This window comes from Somniosus microcephalus, unplaced genomic scaffold (assembly GCF_052327205.1).
Source record: "Somniosus microcephalus isolate GS21.2 unplaced genomic scaffold, FLI_Smic_1.0 unresolved_chr3, whole genome shotgun sequence".
NCBI classification, from domain to species: domain Eukaryota; kingdom Metazoa; phylum Chordata; class Chondrichthyes; order Squaliformes; family Somniosidae; genus Somniosus; species Somniosus microcephalus.
The window spans coordinates 64554466-64572582 of NW_028225181.1; the positions used below are offsets into that span (position 1 = coordinate 64554466).

Sequence of the window (18117 nt, forward strand, 5' to 3'; positions counted from 1 at the left end):
CCAAGTTCATGACCTTCTCTTCCCCCGCCCCCGAGTTCCTGACCTTCTCCTCCCAACTGATGTTCGGACCATCTCTCCCCCATCCCCGAGTTCCTGAACTTCTCTCCCTCCACCCCGATCTCCTGTCCTTATCGTCCTCCCACTTGAGTTCCTGACCTTCTCTTTCCCCCCCGTGTTCCTGACCTTCTCCCCCCACATGAATTTCGGATCAGTCCCCCCGAGTGTGCCATGAAGGAGCCCGAGTAAAACTAATGTCAATGGGAATCGGGGAGAAAACACTCCACTGGCTGGAGTCATACCTAGCACAAAGGATAATGTTTTTTGTGATTGAAGGTCAATCATCACAACCCCAGGTGATCTCATTGACACATAAAATTCTGACAGGACTGTACAGACTAGATGCAGGAAGGATGTTCCCGATGGTCACAGTCTAAGGATAAAGGGTATGCCACTTTGGACAGAAATGAGGAGGAATTTCTTCACCCAGAGAGTGGTGAACCTCTGGAATTTTCTACCACAGAAGGCAGTAGAGGCCAATTCATTAAATATATTCAAGAAGGAGCTGGATATATTTCTTAAGGCTAAAGGGATCAAGGGTTATGGGGAGAAAGCAGGGACCAGGTACTGAATTTGGATGATCAGCCATGATCTCATTGAATGGTGGAGTAGGCTCGAAGGGCCGAATGGCCTGCTCCTGCTCCTATCTTCTATGTTTCTATGTTTCCAGGAGTTCCTCAGGGCAGTGTCCTAGGCCCAACCATCTTCAGCTGCTTCATCAATGGCCTTCCCTCCAACATAAGATCAGAAATGGGGATGTTCGTTGATGAATGCATAGTATTCAGTGCCCCTCACCACTCCTCAGATAAGGAAGCAGTCCGTGCCCGTGTGCAGCAAGACCTGGACGATGTTCAGGCTTGGGCCGATAAGTAGCAGGTAACATTCGCACCACAGAAGTGCCAGGCAATGACTATCACCAACAAGCAACAGACTAAAAACCAGCCCTTGACATTCAATGGCATTACCATCGCCGAATCCCCCACCAAAATCTAGGGGTGAACATTGGCCAGAAACATAGCCAGTAGATCAGAGGCTCGGTATTCTGCGTCGAATGTCTCACCTCCTGACTCCCCAAAGCCTTTCTGCCATCTAGAATGCACAAGTAAGAAGTATGATGGAATACTCTCCAATTGCCTGGATGAATGCAGCACCAACAACACTCAGGAAGCTCGACACCATACAGGACAAAGCAGACCACTTTATTGGCACCCCATCCACCACCTTAAACATTCACACCCTCCACCACTGGTGTACCGTGGCTGCAGTGTGTACCATCCAGAAGGTGCACTGCAGCAACTCGCCAATGCTTCTGCGGCAGCATGTCCCAAAACCCTCGATCTCTACCACCTAGACAGGGAGCGACAGGAGGTGCATGGGAACACCACCACCTCCAGATTACTCTCCAAGTCACAAACCATTCCGACTTAGAATTATATTGCCGATTCTTCACCGTCGCTGGGTCAAAATCCTGGAAATGCCTTCCTAACTGTACTGTGGTAGTACCTGCACCAGATGGACTGCAGCGGTTCAAGACGGCATCTCACCGCCACCTTCTCAAGGGCAATTAGAGATGGGCAATAAATGCTGGCCTTGCCAGCGACGCCCGCATCCCATAAACGAATAAAAAAAGCACAGTTAAAGATACCCGTGACCTGTACTCCCCGAGGTACCAATAACCTCAGTCTCACTCTCCGCCCTGGCAGAACATTACCAAATGAAAGCAGGAAACGTGTCTCCTTCTCTAAACCAGGTTTCAATATGACTCCCAGCCCAGCGTCCCCTCTAACTCAATGCTCACAGACAGTCCTCCCTATTCCACATTTTGCTATCAGTTGTGGTCTCCATATACCTCGGTTAGACCACACTTGGAGCACTGTGCACAGTTAAGGTCTCCATAATATGAAAAGGATATAGAGGCAATGGAGAAGGTGCAAAAAAAAGGTTTACAAGGATGATCCCAGAACTGGGTGGGTACAACTATCAGGAAGGATTGCAAAGCCTGGGGCTCACTTTCTCCAGACAAGAGAAGGCTGATTGGGGGCATGATAGTGGTCTGTAATATTATGACGGGTTTGAGTGGATAGACCTAGTGAGGATGTTTCCACTTGTGGAGGTATCCAGAACTAGGGGCCATCAATATAAGATAGTCACTAATATATCCTATAGGGAATTCAGGAGAAAGTCCTTTACCCAGAGAATGGTGAGCATGTGGAACTCGCTACAAGAAGTCGTTGAGGCAAATACCATGGAGGCATTTAAGGGGAAGATGATACACTCATGGGAGTGAAATGATGAGGATGTGGAGCTGATAGGGTGAGATGAAGTAGGGTGGGAGGAGGCTTGTGTGGAGCATAAACATTAGCATGGGTCAGATGGGCAGAATTGCCAGTTTCTGTGCTGTGAATTCCATGCCTCCAATTCAGTCACCCAGTGTCAGAAACACACCGCCCTGCTATCACAAGCTCCATCTGTATTGCCCCTTCCCAAAATGACACAGACTCCACCAATGATTCTCTCAGTCACATCCAATTCTATCATCTTTCCAGACTGCCCACCCTGACCTGAAATTTAAAATTCCGAGGAATCATGGATAGAGTGCGGGGCAATCTGACATCCGAGAGAGGTCACATTCGAGACTGGGTGTTTCTCAGAGACTGAGCATTTCTGGAGTCTCATTGGGTGAAGTGTCTGTTTGAAGAAACCCCACCAGACTGATACCTGAGGCTGTCGACCCCGCTGGGATAGAGGACGATTTCTCAGTGGATTCTTCAGATGCTTGTTCCTCGGCTGCTTGTGTCAGGATTGTCTCTGGATCCATAATAAAGGATGAGAAACAAGAGGGAGTGAAGGAGTGGGGAACACCCGAACACATCATCAGGATGATAGAAGAGTCCAGTGAATGCCAGACCCCAGACTTTAAATATCCCATAGTCATCCAACCCCAGTCACCTGATCCACTACAACCAACTCCTTAAGTCACTATAACGTACAGCCCCTCAGTCACTTCTACCCACTCCCCTCAGTCACATCTACCCACTCCCCTCAGTCACTTCTACGCACTCCCCTCAGTCACTTCTACCCACTCCCCTCAGTCACTTCTACCCACTCCCCTCAGTCACTTCTACCCACTCCCCTCAGTCACTTCTACCCACTCCCCTCAGTCACATCTACCCACTCCCCTCAGTCACTTCTACCCACTCCCCTCAGTCACTTCTACCCACTCCCCTCGGTCACTTCTACCCACTCCCCTCAGTCACTTCTACCCACCCCCCTCAGTCACTTCTACCCACTCCCCTCAGTCACTTCTACCCACTCCCCTCGGTCACTTCTACCCACTCCCCTCAGTCACTTCTACCCACTCCCCTCAGTCACTTCTACCCACTCCCCTCAGTCACTTCTACCCACTCCCCTCAGTCACTTCTACCCACACCCCTCAGTCATTCTACCCACTCCCCTCAGTCACTTCTACCCACTCCCCTCGGTTACTTCTACCCACTCCCGTCAGTCACTTCTACCCACTCCCCTCAGTCACTTCTACCCACTCCCCTCAGTCACTTCTTCCCACTCCCCTCAGTCACTTCTACCCACTCCCCTCAGTCACTTCTACCCACTCCCCTCAGTCACTTCTACCCACTCCCCTCAGTCATTTCTACCCACACCCCTCAGTCACTTCTACCCACTCCCCTCAGTCACTTCTACCCACTCCCCTCAGTCACTTCTACCCACTCCCCTCGGTCACTTCTACCCACTCCCCTCAGTCACTTCTACCCACTCCCCTCAGTCACTTCTACCCACTCCCCTCAGTCACTTCTACCCACTCCCCTCAGTCACTTCTACCCACTCCCCTGAGTCACTTCTACCCACTCCCCTCAGTCACTTCTACCCACTCCCCTCAGTCACTACACCTGATTTTCCTCAGCTACTACATTCATCATTCACGGCATCCCTGTCGCCTCATTCACAGCATCCCACTCCAAAAATTCGCCTCATCCTATTCCCCAATCACTACATCGCAGCTCCTCAGCCAATACATTGCACAACCCTTAGTCAGTAATTCCACTCCTTTCACTCACTAATTCCACTCCGTTCAGAAACTACATCCTGTTCGCCTAAGTCAATTCAATTCAATTCAATTCAAATCGCTTTATTGCATAACAAGGTACATCTTATGTTGCCAAAGCATCGAAAAACATTCACGGTTGAACAAATAAACGCACATCTATCCATACAGTGTATAAACAGATATATCCCTGAGTGTATAAATATACTTTCATATAATTTGTATATACTCTTTTCTTAGATTTAGTGGTTGTCCCTCTGTTTATGGCAAGCTGTAACATAGTGTGCCACTAAGGTTACACAATTTCTCTGTTCCCCTAGTAGGTATGGGAGTTTTTGGTCGTCATTCAAATTTCTGAATTCAGGGCATATTTTTATGAATTTGGGGTAGAAATTCTCCCTGATGCCTTGATATTTTCCACAAGCTGTGAGGAAGTGCATCTCTGTCTCCACCACTCACTGACTGCAGTGAGAGCATATCCTGTCCTCTCTTGTCAGCCAGGTCTGCCTGTGTCTGCCTTTTTCGATCGCCAGGCTATGCTCACTAAGTCTGTACATAGTCAAGGTTTTTCTCTATTTGCTATCTTTTACCATGGTCAGGTATTCAGCCATGTTGTATTGTCTGTTTAGGGCCAAGTAGCAATAGAGTTTGTTTTGGGTTTTTGTTGTTTCTGCCCAATATGACAGATATTTTTCCTTTTGCTTCGTGACAATTGTGTTGGGTCGAATTCTCTGTGCTACAATGTCACTGTCCTGGGGCTGGTTATTGTTAGTAGTGTTAGTAGTTACTTCACTGAGTCCCAGGGCTAGTTGACTGAGGGTATTCTTCTTTGTGATCCTCTCTTGGCATTTCAGGGCTTCCTAATGATAGCAGTAGGGGTTGCTCATTTTTAGTTGTTTCCAAAATTTGGTGGCTCTTTTTTGGATAGTAATTATTAATGGATATTGGCCTAGTTCTGCCCTGCATGCATTGTTTACGGTTTTCCTTTGAGTCCGGAGGATACTTTTACAGAATTCTGCATGTAGGATCTCAATTGGGTGATTGTCCCATTTTGCAAATTCTTGTTGTGTTAGCGGTCCCCACACCTCACTGCCATAGAGTGCAATTGGTTCAATCACCTCATCTCATTCCCCATGTCGCCTCATTCCACTCCCCCCAGTCACTGCATCCAACTCCCCCCAGTCACTCCATCTCAATCCCCTCCGTCTGCTCATCACACTTCCCACAGTGCACTCATCACAGAACCCATCCTCATTGCATCCCACGCCCCTCAGTAAGAAACTGGATGAATCTGAGGGACTGACGATTTCAGCAGTTAGATTGGGTGAGCAGTCTGTAGAATGGACACCACAAACCAGATACCTGAGGCTGCAGATCCCGCTGGAATAGTGGATGTACGGTCAGTGGATTCGCGAGTCGATTGTTCCTCGGGTTCCTGAGTTGTGTATGTCTCTGTATCTGTAATACAGGAAGAGAAACATGGGAGAGTGCGGAGAGGAGCACAGCCGAATGGGTTGGTACTAGGGTCCGTAGACTGTCAGACATGGTCTTTAGAGAATGCATTAACACCCAATCTAATCCCCTCAGTTACGACACCCCACACCTCTCAATCAAAACAACGAACAACTATCAGTTACCGCATCCCAGACACCTCGGCCACTGCAACACACTCCCCGCAGTCGCTGCATCCCACACTTCTCAGTAATTGCCTGCCCCTCACCTCAGTCACTGCTCCCACACCTCTCAGTAATTGCCTGCCCCTCACCTCAGTCACTGCATCCCACTTCCCTCAGTAATTGCCGCCCTCTCACCTCATTCAATGCATCCCAAGCTCCTCCGTCAATGCACCTCATCACATTGCAATCCAAATCCTCATCCCACTCCCCTCAGTCTCCTGGTCCTGCACAGCTCAGTCGTAGCATCCCACTCCCCTCAGTCACTACATCTAACACTGCTCGGTCTCCTCGTCCCACTTCCCACAGTCCGCTCATCCCACACCCCTCCTTCATTACATCTCACTCCCCTCAATAAGATACTGGATCAATCTGAGGGACTGAGGATATCAGCAGTTACATTGAGTGAACAGTCTGTGTAGAATGGTCGCCACAAGGCAGATACCTGAGGGTGCAGACCCTGCTGGGAGAGAAGATGAATGTTCAGCGGATTCCCGAGTGGATTGTTCCCCGAGTTCCTGAGTTAGGGATGTGTCTGTAAAAAAGGAAGAGAGACATGGGAGGGTACAGATTGGACAACAGCCGAATAGGTCATCAGTCTGGTACTCGGAGAATGTCCGACACCAGTGTTTATATAAGAATCATCCAATCCCATTCCCCTAAGTCAGTACATCACACTCCCCTCATTCATTACATACCACTCCACTCATTCACTTACTCCCACTCCTATTATTCACTACATCACACTCTCCTAATTCACTGCATCCCACTCCCTCATCACTGCAATCCACTTCCCTCAGTCGCTGCATCAAAAACCCCTCAGTCTCCTCATCCCACACACGTCAGACAGGAAATCCAACTCCCCACAGTAAGAGATTGGATCAATCTGAGGAACTGAGGATTGCTGCAGATACATTGGGTGAGCAGTCTATATAATGGACCCCACAATGTAGATACCTGAGGCTGTAGACACCCGTGGAATAGTGGATGTATGGTCAGCGGGTTGGTGAGTCGATTGTTCCTCAGGTTGCTGAGTTGTGGATGTCTCTGGATCTGTATGAAAGGAAGAGAGGTATAGGAGGGTGCAGAGCTTGCACTAGAGTCCGGGGAATTCCCGACATCAGTCTTTATATAGCCCAGAACCATCTAATCCAACCCCTACAATCACTAAATTCCACGCCCCTCAGTCATTCTTTTGTTTTATTCGTTCCTGGTATGTGGGCGTCGCTGGCAAGACCAGCATTTATAGCCCATCCCTAACTGCCCTTGAGAAGGTGGTGGTGAGCCGCCCTCTTCAATACAACTGTGGGGTTTGCTGGGCCATTTCAGAGGGCAGTTGAGTGTCAACCACATAGCTGTGGGTCTGGAGCCACATATAGGCCAGGCCGGGTAAGGACGGCAGGTTTCCTTCCCTAAAGGACATTCGTGAACCGGATGGTTTTTTATGACAATCTGATAGTTTCATGGTCAAGCTTATAATTGCAGATTTTTATTACATTCCCCAACTGTTGTGGTGGGATTTAATCTCATATTTTCAGATCATTAGTCGAGGCCTCTGGATTATTAGTGCAGTAACATAACCACTGCGGTACGCATCCCTCGCACCCAAAGCCGTTCAATCTCCTCATCCAACAGACGTCAGTCAGTGCATCCCACTCCCCTCATTTAGAGGCTGGATGAATCTCTGGGAATGCGGATTTCAGCACTTACATTGGGAAATTTCATTACATTAAAGGTGCTATATAAATACAAGTTGTTGTTGTTGAACAATCTGTGTAGAATGGACCCCACAAGGCAGTTACCTGAGCTTGCAAAGCTTGTTGGGCTAGAGGAGGAATGGCCAGTGGATTTGTGAGTCAATTGTCCGTCGATTCCCTGATTTGGGACTGTCTTGGGTTCTGTAATAAAGGAAGAGAGACATGGGAGAGTGCAGAGTGGAGATCATCAGAACAGGTCATCAGGCTGGTGCTAGCGTCTGGAGAATGTCACACACCAGTCTTTATAAAAAGCATATTCATCCAATCCCATTCCCCGTGACACAGAAAATCTGGAAAGTGAGCGTGCAGTGCCCAGCGCTACACTGGGGGTCTCTCGCGATCAGTAGGCACCGCAGGGAACATAGTGTCCGATAGACACGGAGAACATCGTCTGATTCAGCTCCCTGTAGCTTTGGTGAAAAGTACACTTTGTGTTTCAGTTCCTTTATTCGTTGTGCCCCGTACAACAAGGCAGGTCACAATATTACTTCTTCTTTCCGTTAATGACACGGGATATCCCACAGTCAACCTTCTGGAACATTGCAAAATTGACGTTTTTACTTGCAACACACAAAGCTCTAATTGGTCCCCTTGACTGACAAGTCTCGATTGCTGATTGGTCCCCTTAGAGTAGAAGACTTGCTACTCCAGGTGGAACAAAGTGTACTTGCAAAAGAAAGGAATCGCCATCGTGTGTTAAGACCTTCTACCACCTGTAAACAGGTTCCTGCTCCCACCGCCCAAGTTTCAGACCTACTGATGGCACCCAAGTTCCTGTTCTACTCACCCCGTCCAATTTCCTGACCTCCATCCAACCAAGTTCCTGACATTCTCCTCCGGTGCAATTTCTTGTCAAAGTTTCTGACCTCCTCCCTCAGCCCAAGTTCCTGACCTTCTCCCCCGGTATGATTTCCTAACCTTCTCTCCACCCCCGAGTTACTGCACACCGCATGTTCCTGACCTTCTCTCCCACACCGAGTTCCAGACATTCTCGCCCCCCTGAGTTGCAACATTCTCTCCCCTCACCAAGTTCCTGACCTCCTCTCCCCTCCTGATTTCCTGACCATCTCTCCCCCGCAGTTCCTGACCTTCTCCCAATCCTCCCACCCATGTCCCTGACCTTCTCTCCCCCGCGAGATCCTGACGATTACTCCCCCACCGAGTTCCTGACCTTTTCACCCCTCCCAAGTTCTTGACCTACTCTCCCCATCCGCCAAGTTCATTACCGTCTTGCCCCATCCGTGTTCCTGACCTTGTCTCCCTCCCACCCGAGTTCCTGAACTTCTCTCCCTCCACCCCGATCTCCTGTCCTTATCGTCCTCCCACTTGAGTTCCTGACCTTCTCTTTCCCCCCCGTGTTCCTGACCTTCTCCCCCCACATGAATTTCGGATCAGTCCCCCCGAGTGTGCCATGAAGGAGCCCGAGTAAAACTAATGTCAATGGGAATCGGGGAGAAAACACTCCACTGGCTGGAGTCATACCTAGCACAAAGGATAATGTTTTTTGTGATTGAAGGTCAATCATCACAACCCCAGGTGATCTCATTGACACATAAAATTCTGACAGGACTGTACAGACTAGATGCAGGAAGGATGTTCCCGATGGTCGGGGAGTCCAGAACCATGGGCCACAGTCCAATGATAAAGGGTATGCCATTTAGGACAGAAATGAGGAGGAATTTCTTCACCCAGAGAGTGGTGAACCTGTGGAATTCTCTACCACAGAAGGCAGTAGAGGCCAATACATTAAATATATTCAAGAAGGAGCTGGATATATTTCTTAAGGCTAAAGGGATCAAGGGTTATGGGGAGAAAGCAGGGACAGGGTACTGAACTTGGATGATCAGCCATGATCTCATTGAATGGCGGAGTAGGCTCGAAGGGCCGAATGGCCTACTCCTGCTCCTATCTTCTATGTTTCTATGTTTCCAGGAGTTCCTCAGGGCAGTGTCCTAGGCCCAACCATCTTCAGCTGCTTCATCAATGGCCTTCCCTCCAACATAAGATCAGAAATGGGGATGTTCGTTGATGAATGCATAGTATTCAGTGCCCCTCACCACTCCTCAGATAAGGAAGCAGTCCGTGCCCGTGTGCAGCAAGACCTGGACGATGTTCAGGCTTGGGCCGATAAGTTGCAGGTAACATTCGCACCACAGAAGTGCCAGGCAATGACTATCACCAACAAGCAACAGACTAAAAACCACCCCTTGACATTCAATGGCATTACCATCGCCGAATCCCCCACCAAAATCTAGGGGTGAACATTGGCCAGAAACATAGCCAGTAGATCAGAGGCTCGGTATTCTGCATCGAATGTCTCACCTCCTGACTCCCCAAAGCCTTTCTGCCATCTAGAATGCACAAGTAAGAAGTATGATGGAATACTCTCCAATTGCCTGGATGAATGCAGCACCAACAACACTCAGGAAGCTCGACACCATACAGGACAAAGCAGACCACTTTATTGGCACCCCATCCACAACCTTAAACATTCACACCCTCCACCACTGGTGTACCGTGGCTACAGTGTGTACCATCCAGAAGGTGCACTGCAGCAACTCGCCAATGCTTCTGCGGCAGCATGTCCCAAAACCCTCGATCTCTACCACCTAGACAGAGAGCGACAGGAGGTGCATGGGAACACCACCACCTCCAGATTACTCTCCAAGTCACAAACCATTCCGACTTAGAATTATATCGCCGATACTTCACCGTCGCTGGGTCAAAATCCTGGAAATGCCTTCCTAACTGTACTGTGGGAGTACCTGCACCAGATGGACTGCAGCGGTTCAAGACGGCATCTCACCGCCACCTTCTCAAGGGCAATTAGAGATGGGCAATAAATGCTGGCCTTGCCAGCGACGCCCACATCCCATAAACGAATAAAAAAAGCACAGTTAAAGATACCCGTGACCTGTACTCCCCGAGGTACCAATAACCTCAGTCTCACTCTCCGCCCTGGCAGAACATTACCAAATGAAAGCAGGAAACGTGTCTCCTTCTCTAAACCAGGTTTCAATATGACTCCCAGCCCAGCGTCCCCTCTAACTCAATGCTCACAGACAGTCCTCCCTATTCCACATTTTGCTATCAGTTGTGGTCTCCATATACCTCGGTTAGACCACACTTGGAGCACTGTGCACAGTTAAGGTCTCCATAATATGAAAAGGATATAGAGGCAATGGAGAAGGTGCAAAAAAAAGGTTTACAAGGATGATCCCAGAACTGGGTGGGTACAACTATCAGGAAGGATTGCAAAGCCTGGGGCTCACTTTCTCCAGACAAGAGAAGGCTGATTGGGGGCATGATAGTGGTCTGTAATATTATGACGGGTTTGAGTGGATAGACCTAGTGAGGATGTTTCCACTTGTGGAGGTATCCAGAACTAGGGGCCATCAATATAAGATAGTCACTAATATATCCTATAGGGAATTCAGGAGAAAGTCCTTTACCCAGAGAATGGTGAGCATGTGGAACTCGCTACAAGAAGTCGTTGAGGCAAATACCATGGAGGCATTTAAGGGGAAGATGATACACTCATGGGAGTGAAATGATGAGGATGTGGAGCTGATAGGGTGAGATGAAGTAGGGTGGGAGGAGGCTTGTGTGGAGCATAAACATTAGCATGGGTCAGATGGGCAGAATTGCCAGTTTCTGTGCTGTGAATTCCATGCCTCCAATTCAGTCACCCAGTGTCAGAAACACACCGCCCTGCTATCACAAGCTCCATCTGTACTGCCCCTTCCCAAAATGACACAGACTCCACCAATGATTCTCACAGTCACATCCAATTCTATCCTCTTTCCAGACTGCCCACCCTGACCTGAAATTTAAAATTCCGAGGAATCATGGATAGAGTGCGGGGCAATCTGACATCCGAGAGAGGTCACATTCGAGACTGGGTGTTTCTCAGAGACTGAGCATTTCTGGAGTCTCATTGGGTGAAGTGTCTGTTTGAAGAAACCCCACCAGACTGATACCTGAGGCTGTCGACCCCGCTGGGATAGAGGACGATTTCTCAGTGGATTCTTCAGATGCTTGTTCCTCGGCTGCTTGTGTCAGGATTGTCTCTGGATCCATAATAAAGGATGAGAAACAAGAGGGAGTGAAGGAGTGGGGCACACCCGAACACATCATCAGGATGATAGAAGAGTCCAGTGAATGCCAGACCCCAGACTTTAAATATCCCATAGTCATCCAACCCCAGTCACCTGATCCACTACAACCAACTCCTTAAGTCACTATAACGTACAGCCCCTCAGTCACTTCTACCCACTCCCCTCAGTCACATCTACCCACTCCCCTCAGTCACTTCTACGCACTCCCCTCAGTCACTTCTACCCACTCCCCTCAGTCACTTCTACCCACTCCCCTCAGTCACTTCTACCCACTCCCCTCAGTCACTTCTACCCACTCCCCTCAGTCACATCTACCCACTCCCCTCAGTCACTTCTACCCACTCCCCTCAGTCACTTCTACCCACTCCCCTCGGTCACTTCTACCCACTCCCCTCAGTCACTTCTACCCACCCCCCTCAGTCACTTCTACCCACTCCCCTCAGTCACTTCTACCCACTCCCCTCGGTCACTTCTACCCACTCCCCTCAGTCACTTCTACCCACTCCCCTCAGTCACTTCTACCCACTCCCCTCAGTCACTTCTACCCACTCCCCTCAGTCACTTCTACCCACACCCCTCAGTCATTCTACCCACTCCCCTCAGTCACTTCTACCCACTCCCCTCGGTCACTTCTACCCACTCCCGTCAGTCACTTCTACCCACTCCCCTCAGTCACTTCTACCCACTCCCCTCAGTCACTTCTTCCCACTCCCCTCAGTCACTTCTACCCACTCCCCTCAGTCACTTCTACCCACTCCCCTCAGTCACTTCTACCCACTCCCCTCAGTCACTTCTACCCACACCCCTCAGTCACTTCTACCCACTCCCCTCAGTCACTTCTACCCACTCCCCTCAGTCACTTCTACCCACTCCCCTCGGTCACTTCTACCCACTCCCCTCAGTCACTTCTACCCACTCCCCTCAGTCACTTCTACCCACTCCCCTCAGTCACTTCTACCCACTCCCCTCAGTCACTTCTACCCACTCCCCTGAGTCACTTCTACCCACTCCCCTCAGTCACTTCTACCCACTCCCCTCAGTCACTACACCTGATTTTCCTCAGCTACTACATTCATCATTCACGGCATCCCTGTCGCCTCATTCACAGCATCCCACTCCAAAAATTCGCCTCATCCTATTCCCCAATCACTACATCGCAGCTCCTCAGCCAATACATTGCACAACCCTTAGTCAGTAATTCCACTCCTTTCACTCACTAATTCCACTCCGTTCAGAAACTACATCCTGTTCGCCTAAGTCAATTCAATTCAATTCAATTCAAATCGCTTTATTGCATAACAAGGTACATCTTATGTTGCCAAAGCATCGAAAAACATTCACGGTTGAACAAATAAACGCACATCTATCCATACAGTGTATAAACAGATATATCCCTGAGTGTATAAATATACTTTCATATAATTTGTATATACTCTTTTCTTAGATTTAGTGGTTGTCCCTCTGTTTATGGCAAGCTGTAACATAGTGTGCCACTAAGGTTACACAATTTCTCTGTTCCCCTAGTAGGTATGGGAGTTTTTGGTCGTCATTCAAATTTCTGAATTCAGGGCATATTTTTATGAATTTGGGGTAGAAATTCTCCCTGATGCCTTGATATTTTCCACAAGCTGTGAGGAAGTGCATCTCTGTCTCCACCACTCACTGACTGCAGTGAGAGCATATCCTGTCCTCTCTTGTCAGCCAGGTCTGCCTGTGTCTGCCTTTTTCGATCGCCAGGCTATGCTCACTAAGTCTGTACATAGTCAAGGTTTTTCTCTATTTGCTATCTTTTACCATGGTCAGGTATTCAGCCATGTTGTATTGTCTGTTTAGGGCCAAGAAGCAATAGAGTTTGTTTTGGGTTTTTGTTGTTTCTGCCCAATATGACAGATATTTTTCCTTTTGCTTTGTGACAATTGTGTTGGGTCGAATTCTCTGTGCTACAATGTCACTGTCCTGGGGCTGGTTATTGTTAGTAGTGTTAGTAGTTACTTCACTGAGTCCCAGGACTAGTTGACTGAGGGTATTCTTCTTTGTGATCCTCTCTTGGCATTTCAGGGCTTCCTAATGATAGCAGTAGGGGTTGCTCATTTTTAGTTGTTTCCAAAATTTGGTGGCTCTTTTTTGGATAGTAATTATTAATGGATATTGGCCTAGTTCTGCCCTGCATGCATTGTTTATGGTTTTCCTTTGAGTCCGGAGGATACTTTTACAGAATTCTGCATGTAGGATCTCAATTGGGTGATTGTCCCATTTTGCAAATTCTTGTTGTGTTAGCGGTCCCCACACCTCACTGCCATAGAGTGCAATTGGTTCAATCACCTCATCTCATTCCCCTAAGTCGCCTCATTCCACTCCCCCCAGTCACTGCATCCAACTCCCCCCAGTCACTCCATCTCACTCCCCTCCGTCTGCTCATCACACTTCCCACAGTGCACTCATCACAGAACCCATCCTCATTGCATCCCACGCCCCTCAGTAAGAAACTGGATGAATCTGAGGGACTGACGATTTCAGCAGTTAGATTGGGTGAGCAGTCTGTAGAATGGACACCACAAACCAGATACCTGAGGCTGCAGATCCCGCTGGAATAGTGGATGTACGGTCAGTGGATTCGCGAGTCGATTGTTCCTCGGGTTCCTGAGTTGTGTATGTCTCTGTATCTGTAATACAGGAAGAGAAACATGGGAGAGTGCGGAGAGGAGCACAACCGAATGGGTTGGTACTAGGGTCCGTAGACTGTCAGACATGGTCTTTAGAGAATGCATTAACACCCAATCTAATCCCCTCAGTTACGACATCCCACACCTCTCAATCAAAACAACGCACAACTATCAGTTACCGCATCCCAGACACCTCGGCCACTGCAACACACTCCCCGCAGTCGCTGCATCCCACACCTCTCAGTAATTGCCTGCCCCTCACCTCAGTCACTGCATCCCACTTCCCTCAGTAATTGCCGCCCTCTCACCTCATTCAATGCATCCCAAGCTCCTCCGTCAATGCACCTCATCACATTGCAATCCAAATCCTCATCCCACTCCCCTCAGCCTCCTGGTCCTGCACAGCTCAGTCGTAGCATCCCACTCCCCTCAGTCACTACATCTAACACTGCTCGGTCTCCTCATCCCACTTCCCACAGTCCGCTCATCCCACACCCCTCCTTCATTACATCTCACTCCCCTCAATAAGATACTGGATCAATCTGAGGGACTGAGGATATCAGCAGTTACATTGAGTGAACAGTCTGTGTAGAATGGTCGCCACAAGGCAGATACCTGAGGGTGCAGACCCTGCTGGGAGAGAAGATGAATGTTCAGCGGATTCCCGAGTGGATTGTTCCCCGAGTTCCTGAGTTAGGGATGTGTCTGTAAAAAAGGAAGAGAGACATGGGAGGGTACAGATTGGACAACAGCCGAATAGGTCATCAGTCTGATACTCGGAGAATGTCCGACACCAGTGTTTGTATAAGAATCATCCAATCCCATTCCCCTAAGTCAGTACATCACACTCCCCTCATTCATTACATAACACTCCACTCATTCACTTACTCCCACTCCTATTATTCACTACATCACACTCTCCTAATTCACTGCAACCCACTCCCTCATCACTGCAATCCACTTCCCTCAGTCGCTGCATCAAAAACCCCTCAGTCTCCTCATCCCACACACGTCAGACAGGAAATCCAACTCCCCACAGTAAGAGATTGGATCAATCTGAGGAACTGAGGATTGCTGCAGATACATTGGGTGAGCAGTCTATATAATGGACCCCACAATGTAGATACCTGAGGCTGTAGACACCCGTGGAATAGTGGATATATGGTCAGCGGGTTGGTGAGTCGATTGTTCCTCAGGTTGCTGAGTTGTGGATGTCTCTGGATCTGTATGAAAGGAAGAGAGGTATAGGAGGGTGCAGAGCTTGCACTAGAGTCCGGAGAATTCCCGACATCAGTCTTTATATAGCCCAGAACCATCTAATCCAACCCCTACAATCACTAAATTCCACGCACCTCAGTCATTCTTTTGTTTTATTCATTCCTGGTATGTGGGCGTCGCTGGCAAGACCAGCATTTATTGCCCATCCCTAACTGCCCTTGAGAAGGTGGTGGTGAGCCGCCCTCTTCAATACAACTGTGGGGTTTGCTGGGCCATTTCAGAGGGCAGTTGAGTGTCAACCACATTGCTGTGGGTCTGGAGCCACATATAGGCCAGGCCGGGTAAGGACGGCAGGTTTCCTTCCCTAAAGGACATTCGTGAACCGGATGGTTTTTTATGACAATCTGATAGTTTCATGGTCAAGCTTATAATTGCAGATTTTTATTACATTCCCCAACTGTTGTGGTGGGATTTAATCTCATATTTTCAGATCATTAGTCGAGGCCTCTGGATTATTAGTGCAGTAACATAACCACTGCGGTACGCTACCCCGCATCCAAAGCCGTTCAATCTCCTCATGCAACAGACGTCAGTCAGTGTATCCCACTCCCCTCATTAAGAGGCTGGATGAATCTCCGGGAATGCGGATTTCAGCACTTGCATTGGGAAATTTCATTACATTAAAGGTGCCATATAAATACAAGTTGTTGTTGTTGTTGAACAATCTGTGTAGAATGGACCCCACAAGGCAGTTACCTGAGCTTGCAAAGCTTGTTGGGCTAGAGGAGGAATGGCCAGTGGATTTGAGAGTCAATTGTCCGTCGGTTCCCTGATTTGGGACTGTCTTGGGCTCTGTAATAAAGGAAGAGAGACATGGGAGAGTGCAGAGTGGAGAACATCAGAACAGGTCATCAGGCTGGTGCTAGCGTCTGGAGAATGTCACACACCAGTCTTTATAAAAAGCATATTCATCCAATCCCATTCCCCGTGACACAGAAAATCTGGAAAGGGAGCGTGCGGTGCCCAGCGCTACACTGGGGGTCTCTCGCGATCAGTAGGCACCGCGAGGAACATAGTGTCCGATAGACACGGAGAACATCGTCTGATTCAGCTCCCTGTAGCTTTGGTGAAAAGTACACTTTGTGTTTCAGTTCCTTTATTCGTTGTGCCCCGTACAACAAGGCAGGTCACAATATAACTTTTTCTTTCCGTTAATGACACGGGATATCCCAGAGTCAACCTTCTGGAACATTTCGAAACGGACGTGTTTACTTGCAACACCCAAAGCTCTAATTGGTCCCCTTGATTGACAAGTCCCGATTGCTGATTGGTCCCCTTAGAGTAGAAGACTTGCTACATCAGGCAGAACAAAGTGTACTTGCAAAAGAAAGGAATCGCCATCGTGGGTTAAGACCTTCTACCACCTGTAAACATGTTCCTGCTCCCACCGCCCAAGTTTCAGTCAAACTGATGGCACCCAAGTTCCTGATCTACTCACCCCGTCCAATTTCCTGACCTCCATCCAACCAAGTTCCTGACATTCTCCTCCGGTGCAATTTCTTGTCAAAGTTTCTGACCTCCTCCCTCAGCCCAAGTTCCTGACCTTCTCCCCCGGTATGATTTCCTAACCTTCTCTCCACCCCCGAGTTACTGCACACCGCGTGTTCCTGACCTTCTCTCCCACACCGAGTTCCAGACATTCTCGCCCCCTGAGTTGCAACATTCTCTCACCTCACCAAGTTCCTGACCTCCTCTCCCCTCCTGATTTCCTGACCATCTCTCCCCCGCAGCTCCTGACCTTCTCCCAATCCTCCCACCCGTGTCCCTGACCTTCTCTCCCCCGCGAGATCCTGACGATTACTCCCCCACCGAGTTCCTGACCTTTTCACCCCTCCCAAGTTCTTGACCTACTCTCCCCATCCGCCAAGTTCATTACCGTCTTGCCCCATCCGTGTTCCTGACCTTATCTCCCTCCCACCCGAGTTCTTGACCTTCTCTTCCTCCCCCCCCGCGTTCCTGACCTCCCCCCACCTGACTTTTGGACATTCTCGCCCCCACCCCGAGTTCCGGACCTTCTCTCCCCCTCACCCCGAGCTCCTGATATTATCGCCCTCCCATCTGAGGTCATGACCTTCGCTTTCCGCTCCCCCAAGTTCCTGACATTCTCCCCCCTCCTGATTTTCAGACCTCCCCCCCCCACACCGAGTTCCTGAAGTTCTCACCCCCACCCCGATCTCCTTCCCTTATCACCCTCACATTCGAGTTCCTGACCTTCACTTTCCCCCGTGAACCTGACCTTCTCCCCCACATGGTTTTCGAGCCTTCACTACCACCACCCCGAGTTCCAGACCTCCTCTCCCCCACCCGAGCTCCTGATATTATCGCCCTCGCATCCAAGTTCATGACCTTCTCTTCCCCCCGCCCCCGAGTTCCTGACCTTCTCCTCCCAACTGATTTTCGGACCATCTCTCCCCCATCCCCGAGTTCCTGAACTTCTCTCCCTCCACCCCGATCTCCTGTCCTTATCGTCCTCCCACTTGAGTTCCTGACCTTCTCTTTCCCCCCCGTGTT

General features: G+C 49.2%; 1 protein-coding gene across 1 annotated transcript in view; it reads right to left on the bottom strand.

Moving 5' to 3' along the window:
* The window catches only part of LOC147091653 (uncharacterized), a 153125-nt gene that overhangs the window by 65600 nt on the left and 69408 nt on the right, over nucleotides 1-18117 (bottom strand). Inside the window, exons 5-9 of the mRNA XM_085976624.1 lie at nucleotides 11528-11617; nucleotides 6748-6843; nucleotides 6236-6325; nucleotides 5480-5575; nucleotides 2776-2865 (exon numbers count right to left, since the gene is read on the bottom strand). Of these exons, the coding sequence (XP_085832750.1) occupies nucleotides 2776-2865; nucleotides 5480-5575; nucleotides 6236-6325; nucleotides 6748-6843; nucleotides 11528-11617 (462 nt within the window). The remainder of the gene's footprint in view (nucleotides 1-2775; nucleotides 2866-5479; nucleotides 5576-6235; nucleotides 6326-6747; nucleotides 6844-11527; nucleotides 11618-18117) is intronic.